This window comes from Schistocerca americana, chromosome 2 (genome assembly GCF_021461395.2).
Source record: "Schistocerca americana isolate TAMUIC-IGC-003095 chromosome 2, iqSchAmer2.1, whole genome shotgun sequence".
Taxonomy (NCBI): Eukaryota; Metazoa; Arthropoda; class Insecta; order Orthoptera; family Acrididae; genus Schistocerca; species Schistocerca americana.
The window spans coordinates 451153341-451175706 of record NC_060120.1 but is presented as its reverse complement, the minus strand read 5'-3'; the positions used below and the strand labels follow the sequence as shown (position 1 = coordinate 451175706).

Here is a 22366-nt window from a genome sequence, read left to right as displayed (position 1 = left end):
AAAATGCAGAGTTTTTCTCTGCTAAACTTTGTAAGATGAACATTTTTAATTACAAATATTTCAATTTGCAAGTTTTCATTAAAAGTAAACTGCCAATGTAATTGTCTACAATAATGGTATCTCTAATGCTACAGCTTTATCATTTTACACAAAACATACTGTTCCACTATGTCATGAAGACTAGTAAATTGAAGAATGTTTACATTATAAACAAGCTAGTTTGCTGCATTTAGTAAAACTGCATTTAATTACATTTATTTGTGCTGTGATTGTTACTCTTCATGTTGTTATACAATGATAGGTGCAAGTTGAAAATTAGAACATGATCATACATATCTACTTCCATAGTGAAATTGTGGTCTTTGTGATGTGTATTGATCATGTGTATCATATTGTTTAATAGGTGAATATCAGTCTGTTACATTACATAGGTAAAGACTGTCATAATAAAACACAGTAAAATTTGCAAGTGACAAAAGTTCACTGCATAATATCAAGGAGTCTTGTTATTTGGAATTTGGTGTATCAATATTTAACAATTTGTAATATGGTGCATAGAGGTATATTTCACATGAAGAATGACAATTTTATGAATGATGAGTGTTGGAAAATTACACAATAATGACTCTTTGCTTCTCTATCATTTGAAAGTTATCTTAAGTATTGGAATATCTAGCATAATGGCAAGAGAAATGACGAAAGCACTGGATAGAAGTTCATAAATTACGTGGTTCATGTCATAAACAGAGAGGTGTTCTTAGGAATATTCTAATAAATTGTGACTGGTCGGACTGATGGTTGCTTATTTAGTGCTATTGTAAATTTTTAGTATTTGTTTCGCTTCCTGAACATTTCTGAAGTATTAAAATTTGGTGAACTACCAGACTGCATACTTTACAGATAGGTAACAATTCAGTGCAAAGTAAACAAAGAAAATGTTGAAAATTTTTACTGGCAAACTATACATGAGAGTGGCAATTTGTGTAACAGTAATGTCATACAGAAAGGGACACAGTCTTTACAAGTTGAACTACTTCGTCAGAGCTTAAAAACATGTACATGCAATTTTTTGTATATTTTCCCACATACATCCATAGTTATCTATAGATCTATCTCTCTTTCAGACGAAGTACTTATATATTGGTAATTACATTCAACTATAATAACTTGGTTTATGTTTTATTATTTCAGGTTTATGTTTTATTATTTCAATCAGATTAATTTTTGCATTTATGATGGAGTCACATTTGGCACTATAATTTCTCTGTACTCTGCTTTTTAGGTGTAACGTATGGCATGAGCAACATGGTTAGTGCTACTCCAGGATTTTTAGCACCAATAATTGTCAGTACACTTACGTACCAAAATGTAAGTACTTTATAACAAATAATATCTTCTACATATCTGTAGTTTCCTTGTAGAAAAACAGAGGAAGATTAGAAATTAACACTTTAGTAGTGCTGAAGGAGTAGGAGCTTAGCATTAATACAAGGTATGTCCAGAAAGTAAGTATCATTTTGGGGAAAAATGCGTAAAGACTTTTTTATTTCAAACCAAAATTTACTTTTACAAGAAAGAGTATTTCTTAAATTACTTTTCTGCATAGTTGCCACCACTGTTCAGACATAGGTCACAGCGGGGAACCAACTCCTCTATGTCCTCTTCATAGGAAGGTGCCGCCAGTGAAGACAGCCACTGCTGAACAACGTTTTTTACATTGCCATTGCTGTCAAAGCACCTTCCTCCAAAATCATGCTTCAAGTTCAAGAACAAGTTGTTTTCAGACTATGGGAGAGCGTGGCAAGTGATTAAAATGTTCCCAACCTAATTGTTGAATAAGGTTCCAAGTGGCACCAGTAGAATGGGGACAGGCATTGTCATGAAATAACACAATGTCTTGACTGAGTATTCCACACCTTTTGTTCTGAACTGCATGCCAAAGTTTTCTTAATATTTTTTATTATCATACCACATTAACGGTTTCATGCGTGGGAAGGAACTGAACAAGCAGAATGCCCTGTATGTCCAAGAACACAGTGCACATGATTTTTTTGCTGATAATGTTGTTTTGAATTTTGTGTTTTGGAGGATCATGATTCTGGAGGGACATGTCAAATCCAAGTTTCATCATCAATCACTATTCTGTTTAAGAATTCATCTCCTTCATGTCTGTATTGGTTAAGAAATGTCAAAGCACTGCCAACCCTTGCTTTGTAGACACCTATAAGCATTTTTGGAACCCAACGGGAACATAATTTGCAAAAACTTGAATGATTTGTGACAATCTCATGCAAAACAGTTTTTGAAATTTGTGGAAACTCATCACAAGGCATTCTTATTGTGAACCATCTGCTTTCATGAAATTTCTCATTCGCTTTCTGAATCAAAACATCACTGATATTGTAATTCCATGATTCGTCATGAACATTGGTTCACCCATCATTGAACTGCCTCAGCCACTTTCTCACCATTCCAGCAGTCATTACATTTCTGTCATAATTCTGTAAAAGTTTACAATGAATTTCAGTGGAATATTTCCTGGATGGTTGAAATATGCTGAAGTTAAGCCACTGTTTAAGAAGGGAGGCAAAGAATGATCATCAAAATTCCATCCAATTTTACTTTTGCCAGCATTCTCAAAAATTTTAGAAAAGGTACTGTACAATCAGCTTGATATCCATCTTATCATAAATAACATACTGTCAAAGTCACAGTTCAGGTTTCTAAAGGGTTCTGATATTGAGAAGGCTATCTACACTTACAGTGAAAATGTACTTAATTCTTTAGACAAAACATTGCAGGCAACTGGTATATTTTGTGATCTGGCAAAGGCATTTGACTGTGTAAATCACAATATTCTTTTAAGTAAATTAGAATATTATGGTGTAACAAGAAGTGCTGCAAATGATTCAAATCTTATATCTCTGGCACGAAACAAAGGGTGTTATAAGGAAAGAAACATGTATTAAGATATCAGGCATCATCCAACTGGGAACTAATTATATGTGGGGTCCCACAAGGTTCCATCTTATGGCCCTTACTTTTTCTTGTTTGTATCAATGACCTTTCATCAGTTACATTACCAGATGCCAGTTTGTTTTGTTTGCCAATGATAAGAACATTGCAATAAGTAGCAAATTAAGCGTAGTCTTAGAAAGATTGGCTAGTAAAATAATTGTGGACATTAACCACTGGTTCCTAGCCAATTATTTGTCACTAAACTTTGAAAAAACACACTACATGCAGTTCAGAACTTGTAAGGGGTGTCCCGCAAGTATGTGCCTAACATACGATGACAAACAGATAGAAGAAGTGGACTGTGTTAAATTCTTGGGATTACAGCTTGATAATAAATTCAGCACAAAAAGTATTGGTAGAACATCTGGAAAGGGAAAAGTAAGACAGACAAGTTGGTGGGATTATACCACAATCTAAACAGTTTGAAGAAAAAATGGAGCATGGAGAAAGTGGTGGAAAACTAAAAATGACGAAGACCATAAGAGATATATAGAGGAAAAGAAGAAGTACAAAGAAATAGTGGAAACAGCAAAGAAAAAGGCATGGGAAGAGTTTACAAAAAAAAACTTGAAGAAGATGTGAAGAGCAATAAGAAAATGTTCTATAAAATGATGAAAAATAAAAGGAAGGCTTCTGAAGTACCAGTAAAGATGGAAACAGAGGACGGTACCATTATTGAAGATCCAGGGAATATAAAAGATCTCTGGAAAGAACATTTTAAGAAACTGTTAAATGCTGAGGAGCAGGTACATGAGGAAACAACAAAGAATGGAGAAATTGAGAGAAGTTGGGAAGCAGAATTAGGGCACATTACATGGGAAGAAATGGAAAAAGCTGTGAAGAAGATGAATGGGGGGAAAGCCCCAGGACATGATGAAGTATCAGTGGACATGATAAGAGCAGCAGGTCCAGTGGGAATGCAGTGGCTGTATAGAGTACTATCAAGCATGTGGAGAAATAGTACAATATCTGACGATTGGAGAACAGGAGACATTGCTCCCATCTTCAAGAAAGGCAATAAAAGACTTTGTAAAAACTACAGAGGAATAACCCTTATGAGTCATACAGCCAAGATTTTTGAAAGAATTTTACTAAATTGAATAAGTGAAAAGATAGAAAAGGAGCTGAGTAAGAACAGCATGGGTTTAGGAAAGGAAGAAGCACGAACGACCTGGTATTTTCTATCCGTCAATTGATGGAAAAAGTTGGGAGTATAACAAAAGGATGATAATGGTTTTTATAGATGTAGAAAAGGCATATGACTCAGTTAACAGGGAAGACTCTGGGAAGAAATGAAGAAGATAGATGTAGAAGATGGTTACATTAATGTAATAAAGACAATGTACAGAGGACACAATTGTAGAATTAGAACGCCACTGGGGCACTGTGAATGCTTCGAAATAAGACAAGGACTTAAGCAAGGAAGTATTCTATCTCCTGCACTTTTTAATGTTATGATGGAGGGAATGAACAGGGCAGTTAAAGATATAGTAAAAGAAAAAGACAAAAAGATGATTTTTGCAGATGATATGGTAATGTGGGGTGATAAAGAGGTAGATGTACAGTTACAGCGTGGGAGGAAATAATGAAAAGATATGGATTAAAAATAAATAAAGATAAGAGTGAAGTAATGGTATTTGGAAGAGAGAAAGGAATCAATGAAAATATTACCTTGAATGGAGAGCTCCTCAAAGTTGTAGGAAGTTTCACTTATTTAGGGAGTGAAATATCTAGGGATGGAAGAATAACTAACGAAATTAATAGGAGGTTACAGAAGGGAGGCAATTTCTACCGAACAATAAAACACCTGATTTGGAATAAGGAAGTTTCATAAAAAGCAAAACTCCTGATGTATAAGAATTATTACTTCCCTATTGTCACCTATGATGGAGAAACATGGACAATGACAGAAAGGGACTGGAGCAGACTGCAAGCAGGGGGAATGAAATTTCTCAGAGCAGTTAAGGGAAAAACAAGAATGGACAGAGTAAGGAATGTACAGAGTAGAAAGGACCTTAAACAAGAAAGTATGAGAGAAGAAATTGAAAAAAAGAGATTAAGATGGTATGGCCACGTTAAAAGGATGCATGGGCAGAGACTCCCCAAAATTATGGAAGAAGTAAAGATGGATGGGAAAAGACCAGGAGGGCACCCAAGAACACGGTGGAAAATGGGAGTGAGAATATCTGTAGAAAGGAGAGGTGTGACCTGGCAGCAAGTGGAGGAAGAAAAGTGGTCGGAGGACCGAGCCAAATGGAGAGGACTCATCAGCACTCAGACCCGGCAGTAGCTGGAGTGGGATTCGGATATAGATAGATAGAATAAATTCAACTGGCAGGAGCACACCACAGAACTGCTGAAGCATCTTAACAAATTTCTAATTGAAATGTGAATTGTGTTAGACATAGGGGATATAAAAATGAAAAAGTTGGCATACTATGCTTAATTTCATTCCACAATGTCAAATGGGATTTTTTAAATTATTATTATTATTTTTTTTTTTTTTTTTGGGTAATTCATGAAGCCAAGCTACAGTTTTCCAGGCACAAAAATGAGCAATAAGAGTTATATGTAGAGTGAACTCAAGAACATCCTGCAGAAGCCTGTTTAGGGAACTAGGGATACTAACTGCTGCTTCCCAATATATTTATTCTTTACTGAAATTTGTCATTAAAAATATATCACTTTTTCAAACCAACAGTTCAATTCATGGAATCAATACCAGAAATAAAATCACTTACTCTTGTACTAAAAGGTGTGCATTGCATTATTCAGGAACACACATTTTCAATAACTAGCCAGCAGCCTTAAAAAGCTTAACAACCAATGAAATTCAGTCTAAGAGAAGTCTAAAGCAGTTGTTGGTGGCCAGCAGTTATTGGTGGCCAACTCCTACTACTCCATTGAAGAATAGTGCACATGTGTTCATTAAAAAAAATGATGATAATTCCACTTGGGACCTGTAGAAGATACATTAGCTTATTTGTTTCAGTTGTAAATATTTGTCATGTATTATTGTTTTTCTGACATGTTCTACATCCTGGAGGAGCTCCTCACTATGGGTCAAATGGAATGAAAGTAAATCTAATCTAATCTAATCACCTGTTTCGCATTCAAAGACTGTATTACAGAATGCACTTCACAGTAAGCTGGCTCGGAGATTGTCTTAAGCATTTGGAACGATCACTAACAAATGTAAACGCAACACAGTCTGGCTGTAGTGGCATCAGTGGAAAGACAGTGAACCAGAGAGACAAGTGTGAATGTGTGCAACTGTAACACTAGTGTTGAAGTGATGGAGGAATGAAATGGTACTTATTTTCCTGACATGCCCCATACCTGCTTTTTTTCATGTTCTGATCAAGAGCCAGTTCACATCTATAGGATGATAGTAGTGATAAAAAACACAACTCCACTGCTATTGTGCTTTATTTGTCTTGATTGGTTTTTGGATTTGGGCAGCTGCATTATCAAGTTGTTATAATTCTTACCAGCAGAGTACACAACTCCATTCTGAACCCTGGACAAGGAAGCAGGTTAATACGAAAATTATTTTTGTGACATGTATTGTGACTGTGTACATTACAGTTCAGTTGAAACTGATTTCTTATTATCAGCAACAAAAACTATTAAGGAGTAAATGTATTGTGGAGTGAGTGTAAGAATTACAGGATCATAAAAAAGGCTTCTACAAGATGAATGCTTTACACAATATTCTCACTGCTCACTTCTTCTAAACAAACACTTCATTCATGTACTTTGTTTACTTACGATTTACTTTATTTACTTACAATGCCACCTCAAAAATTCTGCACCCTGCTCACTTTCTGCTCCCACTTTGGAGTACCACTGTTCACCATTTCTACAACAACCTCCAAACTTCCCACACGTCCCCTCATAGCCGACAAACATTGTCTCACAGCCTTGCTACATTTACCCCACCCTCCAAAACTCCCTCCCACCACCACACAGAATCCAGAGCCTAAACAGACCCGAAACACAGTCATGAGACTTTCCTCCAGAAGCCTTAGCCCCAACAGAAATATCAATCCTTTCCAAAGGTCTCATTTTTCGCTCCATTCCCAAATTCAATCATGCAAGATTTGGTAGAGACCTTATCTCCTTCTTCTGGTCCCTACAGTGGAAACACTTTTTCGCCACCAACTGTACCAATCAGACTCAACCAAAGACCAATGTTGAACCCTGTCTGACTCAGTTCACACCTCCATCCAACTGTGATCCACCCCACTGCCTCCAAATCACCCCCCGGTTAACTTTCCAGAATTTCTTAACCTCAAACTTTGCCTCACCATCATTCCCCAAATCCCTCAGCATGCAAACTAACCTGACATCTGCAGAAGAACTGCAGTCCACCATCTAAAAAATGATCTGAACCTTATACCTACGGACAGAGGCTCCACCACTGCTATTTTGAGCTGCAAGGATTACCTGGCAGAAGGACTCTGCCAGTTGTCAGATACATCCACCTACAAACTTTACCATGGTGACCCCATTCCAGAAATCTAGCAGGATCTCCAGTAACTCCTCAAATCCTTAGGCCCATGCCAGAACCTCTCTGTGGAGTCCATCTCTCTGCTCACCCCTATCATTCTCTGCACTTCTACCTTCTACATGCTTCCTAAAGTCCATAAATCCAACCACCCAGGATGCCCCATTGTGGCCAGTTACTGTGCCTCCACTAAGAGAATCTCTGCTCTCACATACCAACACCTTCAACCGATTGCCCAGAACTTACTCTCCCATATAAAAGATACCTACCATGACCTCCACCAACTCTCCACAGTTACTGTCCCTTTACCACATGGTACCTCATCACTATTGATGCCACCTCCCTTTCCACTAACATCCCTAATGCCCATAGCCTTACCGCTATTGAACACTACCTTTCCCAGTGCCCAACTGATTCTATACCAACAACCTCCTTCCTAGTCATCATGACCAACTATATCCTCACCCACAATTACATCTCCTTTGAAGGTGTTACCTACAAACAAATCTGGGGTACGGCTATGGGCACCTGCATGGCACCATCCTATGCCAACCTATTCATGGGCCATCTGGAGGAATCCTTCCTAAACACCAAAAATCCTAAACCCATTACCTGGTTCAGATTCACTAATGACATCTTTGTGATCTGGATCGAGGGTTAGGGCACCCTATCCACATTCCTCCAGATCCTCAACAGCTTCTCCCCCATTTGCTTCACCTGGCCCTATTCAACCCAGTGTTGACCTCCACCTCAGAGACGGTTACATCAGCACCTCTGTCGATATCAAACCTACTAACCACTAGCAATACCTCCACTTTGACAGCTACCACCCATTCCATACCAAGAAGCCCCTACCATGCAGCCTAGCCAGCATGGTCAACAAATTTGCAGCTACAAACAGCCCCTCTCAAAATATACCGAGGGTCTCACTGAAGCCTTCACAGACCGTAATTATCCTTCCAACCTCACACAAAAACAAATCACCCATGCCTTATCTTTCCAGTCTGCTGCCACCTCCTAAAGTCTCACTGTTTGGCCACAAAGGAGCATTCCTCTTGTAATTCAGTACCATTCAGGAGTGGAGAAACTGAATTACATTCTCCATCAGGGTTTCGACTACCTCTCATCATGTCCTGAAATGAGAAATGTCCTGCCCACTATCATTCCCACCCTTCCCACAGTGGTATCCCACCATCCACCAAATTTACACAATATTCGTATCCAAACCTACACAACCCCCTCTCCCAACCCCTTATTTCATGGCTCACATCTCTGTAATACACCTAGATGCAAGACCAGTCCCATACATCCTCCCACCACCACCTACTCCAGTCCAGTCACACACATCACCTATCCCATCGACGGCAGGGCTACCTGTGAAACCAGTCATTTAATCTACAAGCTAAGCTGCAACCCCTGTGCTGCATTCTATGTGGGCACAATGACCAACAAGCTGTCTGTCTGCGTGAATGCCCACTGACAAACTGTGGCCAAGAAACAAGGGGACCACCCTGTTGCTGAGCACGCCACCCAACACAACATCTTTCATTTCAGTGACTGCTTCACAGCCTTTTTGCCATATGGATCCTTCTCACCAACACCAGCTTTCCTTAATCGCGCAGGTGGAAACTCTCCCTGCAGTATATCCTATGTTCCCGTAACCCTCCTAGCCTCAGCTTTCTTTAGTCACTGTTCTCACCCATCCAGCCCCTTCCCTGTTCCCATTGCAACACTACACAGCCCTCATTCCACCATCCCACCCAGTCTTTTTACTTCTCTCCTTTTTCACCCTCCCACTTCTCCCCTGCCCTCTGTCTAACCTCCTGACTGCACCTAGTGCCCTACCCTCTCTCCACCTCAATCCTGTGCACTCCCCTGCAGCACTTCACTGTCCTCCCCCTCCCAGCCCCAGTCTTTTCCTTACCCCAGGTGTATGCACATCTGTCGTCTATTTTTGACAAAGGCCTTGTTGGCTGAAAGCTTATTTGTGACAGTCTTTTTGTTGTGACTATCTGCGACTCAGCATCTCTGCTATATGGCATCTAGCAACCTTCCTTTTCATAATATCGTTACTTTATTTACTTCAGGTGTATAGTCCCAGAAGACAAATTCATAAGGCAACATAGAGTGAACATATGCAACGTAAGCCAATACTCATGTCTTTCAACAAGCACCATGGGAGATGCTCCTAAGGCCATAACATGCTGAACTGTGCTTCTTGATTAGTTTGTCCACACTTTTGACTAGATTTTAACTTATTACCAAATGGACTATAATGAATTCAAAACACTGTGTTTCATACAGTGTATGTCTATTAATTTCCACTTATGATGTTAAAAAGTGATTATTGTTTGGTTGAAACTGAATGATATGAGTCTTAGAGAGGTTAATACTTAAACTGTTTGCTAGCTGCAACCACTTGCAGTCCTGTCCGGCAATCATCTGAACTGTTTCAGCCAGGGTTGAACTTGGACCCTTGATTAGTATATTTGTGTTGTCAGCAAACATTACAGTGTTTAAAGTGCCATTTAAAGTTGTTAGAAGATAATTTAGTAGTTTAGAAATAAGAACGGCCCCAGTACTAACCCCTGTGGCACCTCACATGTTATGTTCCTTCAGTTTGAAGTTATTTTCATGCCTGAGATTGATTCTGGTAACAAAGATAAAGTTCTGTCTATACAGGAGATATGACATTTTAATTTTCTAAATCAAATTATGTGACCCACACAATCAAACACTTTGCCAAGGTCACAGAATATACCATCAAGTCAATGTTTCTTGTCTAGCTGTGTCAACACTTCATTCATGAGGCCTTGTACTGTTTTTTGTGTCAAGAACTCCTTATGAAAGCCAAACTGAGTTCTGCTTAGTAAAATGAGTCAGTATTCTATAATAGGCCACTTTTCCAAATGCTTTTGAAAAAACAGAGAGGAGTCATATAGGCCTGTAATTAAAGGTGATTTACTTATCTCCAGTTTTGTAAATAGGTGTTACTAGAGCTTATATGAGTCTGTAATGTAATATGCCATGAGTCATTGATTGATTACAAAAATAGCTTAAGGGTAATCCTATAAAGTTGGCACAAAATTTTAATATTCTGTTAGAAATACCATCATAGCCAGCAGAATTACTACTTTTAGTGACCTAATGCATTTGTAATCTCCTTAGTGATTTTATTTTTGAAATTACACACATCAAAAAAGGTTTTACATCAACCCAGTTCCTGTATTGTATCACAGACAGTCCCTTTGACTGTTCAGAGATGTCACTAAACCTGCCCAAAGACGTAAACAACCATGCATGAACAACGTCTATTAGACGGAGGCGGTCCGACAGCCAATCAGTTCCAGTCATTCCATAGGAAGGAGGTACACAGCTCATGTTGTCTGTAGTTCAACCATGCCTGGATTGTCAATACAGCAGTTTGATCCTGCCCACATTGTTACTTTGTGCCAGGAAGGGATTTCAACAAGGGAAGTGTCCAGGCATCTCAGAGTGAACCAAAGCGATGTTATTTGGATATGGAGGAGATACAGAGAGACAGTAACTGTTGATGACATGCCTCGTTCAGTCCACCCAAGCGCTACTACTGCAGTGGACGGCCGCTACCAATGGATTATGGCTCAGAGGAACCCTGACAGCAATGCCACCCTGTTGAATAATGCTTTTTGTGCAGCCACAGAACATTGTGTTACAACTCAAACTGTGCACAATAGGCCGCATGATGCGCAACTTCACTCCCAACATCCATGGCGAGGTCCATCTTCACAATCATGATACCATGCAGTGCAGTACAGATGGGCCCAACAACATGGGGAATGGATGGCTCAGGATTGGCATCACGTTCTCTTCACCGATGAGTGTCACATATATCTTCAACCAGACAATCTTCGGAGACCTGTTTGGAGGCAACCCGGTCAGGCTGAACACCTTAGACACACTATCCTGTGAGTGCAGGAAGGTGGAGGTTCCCTGCTGTTTTGGGGTGGCATTATGTGGGGCCGACATACGCCACTGGTAGTTATGGAAGGCGCCATAACGGCTGTACGTTACGTGAGTACCATTATCCAACCGATAGTGCAACCATGTCGGCAGCATATTGGTGATGCATTCATCTTCATGGACAACAATTCTCCCCCCATTGTGCACACCTTGTGAATGACTTCCTTCAAGATAATGACATCGCTCGACTAGAGTGGCCAGCATGTTCTACAGAAACGAACCCCGATGTGACCCACCAACCACTCTGAGGGATCTATGCTGAATTTCCATTGAGGAGTGGGACAATCTGGACCAACAGTGCCTTGATGAACTTGCGGATAGTATGCCACGACGAATACAGGCATGCATCAATGCAAGAGGACGTGCTACCGGGTATTAGAGGTACTGGTGTGTACAGCAGTCTGGACCACGACCTCTGAAGGTCTCACTGTATGGTGGTACAACAGGCAATATGTGGTTTTCATGAGCGATAAAAAGGGCGGAAAACGATGTTTACGTTGAACTCTATTCCAGTTTTCTGTACAGGTTCCGGAACTCTCAGAACCAAGGTGATGCAAAATTTTTTGGTGTGTGTAACATGTGGTGGTGATACATTCAGTGTCTGCACCAGTAAAACTAAGGCATTCTTATTCCATAGTTTATTACTGGGGATAGTGTTTGCAGCACTTGTGAGGAAATAGTCATTAAATTTGGTGGTCAGTGACTTGAAACTGTCACAATTCCTGTCACTGCTTTTGTTAAATTGTGTCTTTGTTTTATGGAGGGAAAAAAAAGACTTGGTGTAAGGTCTGATAATTACAGACTTATGGCCTTCAACTATTCTTTCACGATAATGACCCTAATCAAGATTCTAACCAATTATGTTCAAGAAATTGCTTATCACAGTAGTGCTGTGTTTTTTATTGCAACTTTGCATAACATCATTTGGACAATGGTACGGAAAGATATTAGCCATGGTCTTATTGATGTGATTAAGGAAGCTATGGAAAACCTTAATTAAAATAGCTACTCAGAAATTTCCACCACGCTAGTCTTCAACATGATGCTTGTGACTTAATCATTATACTACCCTACTCTGTTGTGGACATGAATTGAAAACCTGATAAGTTTCCTTTGGCACCCAGTATCTGGCCAACTGAGTTGTCTTATCTGCCTAAATGCTTCAGCTAGCCAGTATCTATCTGAAATATTTTACTTTCTTTAAACAGAACAGATGTGAAACTCGTGAGATATACTCGAGTATCTCAGTTGCCCAAAAATCTAGGTTTGTACCCCAGGATAGCTGATATCTGTATGATAAACATGTAATCCTGAGCAGACATGCCTATAATGCTCTATGGCAGTTTGAAGTCATGGGATGTTATACAAAGATCTTTAAAAATTTCCTGGAGAGTGTTTAATCTACTTTACATCAGCAATAAATTACAAAAAACTTTCACAGGAGCAGTCCCTGGGAAGGCGTAAAATACTGAATGACACAGTACATGTACAAAAAACTCAGATCTATCTAATATTAGTGACACACGTCTATTCCTTCACAAAATATTGCACAATTGCAAGACTGAAGAAAATTTTATGAAAAAAGGAGATAAAATAATTATATTAGAAGAGGTGAATGTATGAGGACTGTTCGAAAAGGAAGGTGACTTTTCAAATTGTGCGGCCAATGTACAGGCGATTATCAATCTTTTTTTTGTTATGTTGGCACCCATGTCCCGAACATATGTTCACAGTTTCAAGTGTACAGCATACTTCATTTGTTTTTGAGAGATAGAAAGGTTAAACATGTTTTAGTGTGCTTGGCGATTTTCTGTTATTATGAAAAATGGAGCAAAGAATTTGCATCAAATTTTGTGTGAAAAATGGAATCAAGTGCTCTAAAGCACTTGAGATGTTGACAGTGGTATATGGTGAGTCTGCTCTAAGTAAAAAAAAAGTTTACAAGTGGTACACACTGTTTCAAGATGGCTGAGAGGACACAAGTGATGGGCCTCGCTCTGGGCATCCTAGCACATCAACAACAGATGATGATGTCAAAGCTGTGAAGAAAATTGTTTTGGAAAACTGTCGAATTACTATAAGAGAAATAGCTAAGGATGTTGGCATATGGGTCAGCTCATGTCATGCAATTTTTTTGGGTGTTTTGCGCACAAGACATGTGTCACCGTAATTTGTTCCAAAATTTCTCAATTTTGATCAGAAGAACCACTGCATAAGCATCGCTCAGAAGCTCTTGAATGACATCAATGATGATCCTGATTTGCTCAAAAGGGCCATAACTGGTGACAAAACGTGGGTTTACAGTTATGATGTCAAAACCAAACCCCAATCATTCCAATGGAAGCATCCTGGAGAGCCAAGATGCCATGTTCGATCAAACATCAAAGTTTTGTTCAGTGTTTTTTTTTTTCAATTACCGTGGTGCAGTGCATCATTAATTTTTGCCTCAAGGATGTACAGTCAATAAGAAACAACATGCAAAAAATGTCTGGAATTGTGGAAAAACAATTCATGGCTTTTGCATCACGACAATGCACCTGCTCATTCATCATTGCTTGTGAGAGATTTTTTGGTGAAAAACAACATGACAATCCTGCCTCAGCCACCATATTCACCGGATTTGGCCCCCTGTGACTTTTTCCTGTTCCCAAAACTGAAGAGACCTATGAAAAGATGAAGATTTTCAATGATTGAGAAAATAAAAACTGCATCGCTGGAAGTACACAAGGGTGTACCAAAAACTGCTTATGAGAAGTGCTTCAAGAATTAGAAGAAGCGTTGGAACAAGTCTATTGTATCTGAGGGGGATTACTTTGATGGGAACAACATGAATATTAATGAATAAATAAATATTTTTTCATAAAAATATAAAGTCACCATACCTTTTGAACACACCTCATATAGAGAATGAACACACCTCATATAGGGAACTGATAAAGAGAGAGTGAAATCTCGAATGAGAGAAACCTACAGTTGCAGGAAAGTTTCCAGACAGATATCTTGTCTTGCTGAAAGAAGGAATTTACTCTCCACCAGTGCAGTGTTTCTTTCGAGAGCTTTTGAGTCTTTCGTCAAGATTATGTTCTGACAACTGTAGTTGCATAGATCATAAGTGAATGGAGTCTGACCATACTCACTGTTGCCTTATCACCAGAGAAAAATTAATAAGTCAGTCGTTTCAATAAACCATGCATAATGATTTAAAAACAATTTCATGGATAATTTGGATGATAATTGGAGGAATTTTATTTTTGGAAACAGGCTGGATTTTAATTCACTGCCAAGTTCAAACTGCTCAGTTCCTTGATTGCCTTTATCAGGAAGCTATTCATCCTCACCAAGGATGGAAAGTGAGTGACACCACAAGAGGAAACTAAAGCATGATAATTTACCCAGGAGACAAAGGAACGGCACAAAGACCTTATCATACAGTATGTGTATGGGCTCTTAGGAAAAGTATTAGTTCTTGTGAGACACTCCTCAGGAAGAACATAATCATCAGACTCAGAATATAAAATACCGTTGTAGTAATTTTGTATGATTTCTCTATATAATGTAGAAACTGATTTTCACTTCATATAATTATGAAAAATGCTGGTGCTCAAATGAGCAAATATTGGAAATGAACATAAAAGATACTAAAAACCACAAATAAACATTATTTCAGACTAGCTCATCAGTTACATTGAGAAATTTTTAGTGTAGTGAATGAAATAATTTTGTAAGTTCATTTTCTTTTCCTCATGCATGCCACTGAGTGGGTCCACTGGAAGCAGTTCAGCATAGAGATGATTACAGTTTACATCCATGTTGTTTCTTCAATTATTTTCAGAATGGTTTGAAGAACCTCACAGAATTTTTATAGGTTGGAGATCCTTTGTTTTAAGAATATGTTGGGACACATGAAGTTTGATGGATTTTTACAGTGCTGAGTACAGCTTAAACCAGTCACACACTTGGTAATGAATATGCCTAAAATATTGATGACCCCTAGAAAACTAGCTGAGTACATGAGTGGACATAGAAGAACTGTACATCTTGGTGGCATCCAGTATACAGTTTCTGAGTGTGCTCTGTAGCATGACTCAAAGGACCTGAATGTCTGCTACACACATGGACTATTTGGATCCTCCCACAGCCCCCCCCCCCCCCCCCTCCGAACTTATAAACTCCATTAACATTCTCCAAATTTTTTATTATTTTTCAACATATTTATTTATTTACTCAATCAATTTCTTTCCTATTACCTTCTCCTCTTCTTACCTTCTCACGTCCTCTCTCTCTGCAACTCTTTCCTTGGTTTTTTCCCACCTTCTTTTCCAGTTTTAAGTAATTATTCATTTTATTTCTCTTTATCTGTCCTTTTTGCTTCTCACTTTGTCTTTACATATCTGATCTGAAGCTGGTATTGTGCTTACCAGTATGTTATATCTAACCTCCTACCCTTTCTGACATTTCCCTCCTCATCTTTGTTGTTCCCTCTCAATAGATGGTTGTCTCATGTTCTGGCATCTGAGCGATTTGCCACTGCTTTCTAATCTTTCCTATCCTATCTTTCCTTCCTCCCTGAAGAAGGAACTAATAGTTCCATGAGTTAGGATGTTTTGAAATTTTTCTTTTGGTTCTATCAAAATTTCACCTCTAGAATGTAAGTACTGGGTAGCCATTCTGCCCCTTTGTAATTTTAAGAAATTTTTAGTATCAAATCCAGATATGATTCAAACTGTCTTGCTTGCCTTCATGGATAATATTGACAAAGTGCACTTCACAAATTTGTTACTTAACAGATTTAGTTTTCAAAAAATTAAGACCTGTGAACTCAATATCCCTTCTCCAATCATTTTCAAAAATTCTAGAGAAATTAATGAAAACCAGACTCATAAATTACTTAGATGCTCACAAACTTCTAAAATGCAATCAACATGGCTTTCGCTCAGGCCACAGCACAGAATCAGCTATCCATGCCTATACCAAAGAGATTGTCAGGAGTCTCGACACTAAAAAATGTGTAGTGGGAATTAACTTAGATTTATCTAAAGCTTTTGATACAGTAAATCACAAAATTCTGTTAAACAAGATGGAGGCAATAGGTGTAAGGGGAGTTGTGAAGCAGTGGTTTGAATCTTACCTTCAAGATAGAACTCAGGTGGTAGAAATCATCGCAGAGCATAAAAATCAGAAAATCAAGTGGGTCTCAGATGCAAAGAAATTGGAAATAGGTGCCCCACAGGGCAGTGTTCTCGGTCCCTTATTATTCTTGCTTTATATAAATGACATAAAAAATCCTAATATTTCTACCAAAATAATGTTGTTCGCAGATGACACTAGCATAATTATAAGTGATGATAAAAATTCATTGACCACCACAACTGATATAGTCCTGAAATATATTCAACATTGGTTTAATGCTAATGAGTTAACACTTAATCTAAGTAAAACAAATTATATACAGTATGGCAAAGCAACTCAAGATATGGACCTCCAGTTAAAACTAATGGATCAGAAGATAGAGAGTGTACAATCCACAAAGTTTTTGGGCATGCACATTGATTAAAACTTAAGCTGGAAAGACCATCTCAAGTACTTATCCCACAGGCTCAATTCGGCATGTTTTGCATTGAGGATATTATCTAGAGTATGCAGTACAGACTGTACTAGACTAGTGTATTTTGCTTACTTTCAGTCCATCGTGTCTTATGGCATAGTGTTCTGGGGTAAAACTAAATCAAGCTTAACAGATATCTTCAAATTTCAAGAGCTGTACGAATCATAACACATAACTCTCCAAGAACTCATTGTAGGCCCCTTTTCAACGAACTGCATATTTTTAAAAGCATTCTGTGTACAAGAGCACGTATGAAAAATCTACGTACAAATGAGGACTGCCATAATTATAATACTAGAACTAGTAAGAATTTGTATGTAGAAAGGGTAAGGACAACACAAACCCAAAAGCATGTAAGTTATTTTGGAATAAAACTCTACAAGGCTCTGCCAGTGTACATGAAGGCAATAATAGATGAAGTAAAATTTAAGACTCTACTTAAAAATTACCTTTTAAGCAAAACTTTCTATGATGTAGATGAGTACTTTCATTGTGTGTAAATTTATTGCCAAAAATTTTAATTTCTATGTCTAAACTTGTACTTTTAAAAAATGCCTTGAAAGTGATATTCTATTATTATGTCTGTAGTACTTGTACTAGTATGATAACTTTGTTGTGACAATTTCTACATCATGTAATGATATACAGGAAGATAATAAAATGAAATGAAATGAAATGAAATGAAAATATGTATTGATGATAGCCTTGTTTTGTCTGTAACAGATGGCACTTACATCCATTAGCTTAAGTAATGTGGCACAGAGCAAAAATACATTTCAAGAGATCAGTGGTTTCCACAAAATATCAAAACAATTTTGTTATAAACTGTTATTATCCTGCTCAAGAATACAAAATGAAGCATTATACATTAGGATCAAAATATGACAAGATAAGTTAGTTAGAAGCAGTACTAGCAATTTTTGCATACATATACAGGAGTTAATTAAAGACAGATATCTTTAACATTATACGCTACTTCTATTGATTATTTAGTGCCACTTGGATTTTTGTACATTTTATTCATTAAGTAATTGGAAAATCTTACGAGTAAACAACACACTCATTGGTCTAGGGAGATTGTCAGCTCATTTTTAAAAACATAATTTTCACTCTGGTATAACTATTTTGTTATGTCATGTTAGATATGATATCACCAAAGTATTTTATGGCAGGTAAGAAGAAGTGGGGCCAATAAATATAGGAACTCTGATAAAACTCACAGGTGGCTACTCACTATGAAGAGCACAAAACATATTTATTTTCCAGAAATTAAATAGCAAAAAGGATATTTTGCATATATGTGATATACTAAGTCATAGAGAGAAACTATTAACTTCAAAATTTTGAATATTGCTATTTCCTACACATTTCTTTGACATCCTGTCAAGCCTGTAACAGACTTTACATTCATTTCTGTCTTGTCTTTTCTATTGTGACTTCAGCCTGAATATCTGAAATTTGATTCTGAATTTCCTTTTATTTTTTTCTCAATACTTTTCACACCTGTGAAATTACTACTAATACTGAATCAAGACTACCCATGTGATACCTATTTCTAAAATACCTGCAACCACAATTTGTCTTGTCCTAAGGTAATTAATACCATTGCTTTTTCTATTTCTATCATACCAGTGTAAGTGCTCCTTTCTGTGCATTCACTACATCTCTTTAACTTCCTATTTGAGTGTCTCATATATCAATTTCCAATTCGTCCTTCCTTTCCTTACATTTTCTCACTGTCAGAAAAAGAAGAAATTTTTGTTTTCAGTTCTTGTAATTGTCTTAATCTTCATGTGAAGATGATGTAGAAAGCCTGATTGGTATACAGGTATATATTTTAAGCATTATTCTTTAATATTCAGTGTTGTAATGAGAAAATGTATTTTTATGTATTGTAGCAAACATTTGGTCAGTGGCAGAAGGTGTGGCTGCTGATTGCAATAATCTTGATGATAGCTGGAGTCCTTGCCCTTTTCCTTACTGATGCTACACTTCAGCCATGGAACACACCTGAGACAGAAGGAGCTGAGCTGAAAAACCTTGACAATCAGTATGATGAGAAAGGGAATCCAATAAATGATGTAAATGTTATTGTGAAAGAAAGGAAAGCTAGTTTAATTGTTGACTGAACATTTGATCTATAACAATTCCGTGAAAAACTGAGGACTGTTTTTCAGTATTGAAACTGTAACCTGTGGTAATTATATTGTAGCATGCCAGTTTTCTGCACTGTGCATTAATGTACTATATCCATGAGCACAAGACAGCAAATATTTCCTTTTTTGAGGACAATGTTTTGTTTTGTATCCTCTGTAATGTTTAGGTGCTTACAATAATCATGTGTAAAATGCATCAGTATTGTTTGTTTGTTAGTGTTCAATGTGTCATACTCATTCAGTTTTAATGGTGTAAGATACCCATGTTCCTACAGTGCTTAGTTCTTTGTTATATGGATAAATACATGTCCTTATTAATGGCTCTCAATACAGATAATTATCAGTTTATTGTTAGTAACATAAATTTTCTGTACTGTGATTGTGTGCATGTATTTTATCCTAACCCTTTCATGCCTAGCATAATGAAAGGTACAATAAATAGGGCAGCATACCCATGAAGCATGTGTAGCACACAATGCTGAATGTTTTGTTTATTGCAGAGTGTCAAAATCAAACACTTCCAACAGCTTCTTCATAACTTTCTATTTGTTTGAGGGGCTAATGCTTGTTTGTAAACAGATTTCTGCCTATTATAAACCCTTAAAGGCTTTTCTACCATAAATTTGTGAAATGAGGAGTGCAGCATCAGAGTAATTCCACATACAGCTTGATTCTTAGCATTTTTACTTTTAATACAGGCGCACATTTTCTTATAGGAAATACTTTTGCTGATAATGATGGAGCAACATTTGAGAAATGTCTCTGCCATAACCTGAATAGATGGTCTTCTTTACTTGTCTAGTCGTCTCTATCCTCACATACATAATACTTTGACATGTCCTATATTACACGTACATTTACTGTACACAATGTAATCTTACAGGATCAAATAAAATTCAATTCAATTCAATTCAACTATTTGGTGTGCATTTGATGTATTTTACCAGTTTTAAGTGAAAATTGGCAGTCAAATTTTTTTTGCTGATGACTGACTTGCAGAACAGTTGACTTTCAGTGGAGTAAGAAGTTACTTGTGTTGCTGATGTTAGTGAATCAAAATTATATCAGATTTGTCAATTGACTGCACCTACATCTCTCGCATTCCCATTTCCCTAACTGAAGAGACTTCACTTAACCTTGCGAGCATTCAAAGTCATTGAAGTTTTCATCCTTACTACAATTTTTTATCTTTACTATTGTAGATGTAGAATAGTTATTTAACAGAGTGCAGGATTCTGTTTGATGTGCTAGAAGCCAAAGTGGCACTTTCACATACCGTAATGGTACCATAATGTGCTAGCAAACAGGTGTGTGTGTGTGTTTTTATACATGTGGGGATGTGCAAGTGGGTGCGTGGATAGATGGGTGGGTCGCAGGGAGGGTGGGTGCGTGCACGCATGCATGTGCTGACTCTACATCAAACACTACCTAAGGATCTTAGAAAAATGTACTACTATACATACTTGTACATAATAACACACAGATTCAGTAAAATCACAGAATTCTGATTAGTGCTATCTTGTATCAAAATGTGAAACTCCAATTAGATAAAAATAAAGAACAGAGAGTTACAGCTATAATCAGAACAGTATGTCACTATGTTATTTCATCCAAAACACTCACAGCTTCATTTATTTTAAAAGCCTAAAACAATTCTTGGCACAGTTCTACACCAATTGCTTCATTATGCTGTACATTAAAGACTAACTGCTAAAAATAAATGCTCTTTCATGTCATGGTGAAAAAGACAAACTGTCTGCATTCTTCTTAGACAGCAAGTATATATGTAATTAAACAGATTAGCATTTGATAATACAATGACCTACATAAGGGAATGAACATAAACAATGAACACTTTATTTTATGAAGTACCAGAAGTAAGAATACCTTCGCTTCCACGTATGTAAGATGCAACAACATACAGATTTATTCATCAGAGTTAGTTGTCTTTATGAGGGATGAATACTCCATTGATGGTCAAGCATTAGAGAATGTTAACACTTCAGTTTTGACAAATAAGGTGGAGAAAGTAACAAGACCTTGTGAGAGGAATCATGCTTCAGTTTATCTGCAGTTGTTTGGGAAAACTGCGGAGAACATATAAGCAGCTCTTCAGATCATGGCTTACAGATCTGCTACAAGTGTCCTAGCACCTCTACATCTCAGTTCATTTAAAATAAGATACAATGACAGAATGCTGATACTAAGAATAAGCCTTTTTAAGTATACTTGCTGTAAAGTATTAGAAGTATGGTTCATTTAGGAAATGAAAGATTTAATTTCATACATGAGAGCACATGATCTTGATGTATCACTTTTGTGGAACTGTTTTTCACAAATAGATTTGGTGCATAGCTCATAGCTCTAATGTGGTACTCTGATGCTTAGCTCAGTTTTGGGAAATAATGTATAATGCAATAGCCACAGCCTTGCTGAAGGACCTCCACATCATTCATGTGGGGTGATTAAGTGAAATTACAAATAGGATGGCAGAGCTAGACCTTCCATCTTCTGATCTAGAAATGACACCGATAATGTACTCTCACTTCATTTATTTGTCATGTTCTTTAGATGTGAATATGAAAGAGTCATCAAAATCTAAGTCTGTATACTGCACACAATTAATTATCTCCAAATTGCTAACTTATTTTGTGCTTGTATAAACTAAACAGAATACAATAAACTTGGTTATGTAATCAGAATGAGATTTTCACTCTGCAGCGGAGTGTGCGCTGATATGAAACTTCCTGGCAGATTAAAACTGTGTGCCCGACCGAGACTCGAACTCGGGACCTTTGCCTTTCGCGGGCAAGTGCTCTACCAACTGAGCTACCGAAGCACGACGCACGTCCGGTACTCACAGCTTTACTTGGTTATGTAATACTGCTAAACTAGCTTCTTCTTCCATCTGAATAATTAATTTATAAATTTTCAAAAAAAGAAATTATGCACTGTATAACTGTGCTAAATTTGATTTGATTGAAGAGTTCCTAGATAACAGAATGCAACATGTCATTCTCAATGGAGAGAAGTCTTCTGAAGTAAGAGTGATTTCAGGTGTGCCACAGGGGAGTG

The 22366-nt window shown here is 37.5% G+C and overlaps 1 protein-coding gene across 1 annotated transcript in view; it reads left to right on the top strand.

Annotated features, from left to right (window-relative positions):
• The window catches only part of LOC124595764 (sialin-like), a 111897-nt gene extending 91258 nt beyond the window's left edge, over window positions 1–20639 (top strand). The window contains exons 9-10 of the mRNA XM_047134645.1: window positions 1283–1368; window positions 19034–20639. Coding sequence (XP_046990601.1) covers window positions 1283–1368; window positions 19034–19264 — 317 coding nt within the window. The 3' untranslated portion in view covers window positions 19265–20639. The remainder of the gene's footprint in view (window positions 1–1282; window positions 1369–19033) is intronic.
• The last annotated feature ends 1727 nt before the right edge of the window (window positions 20640–22366 follow it).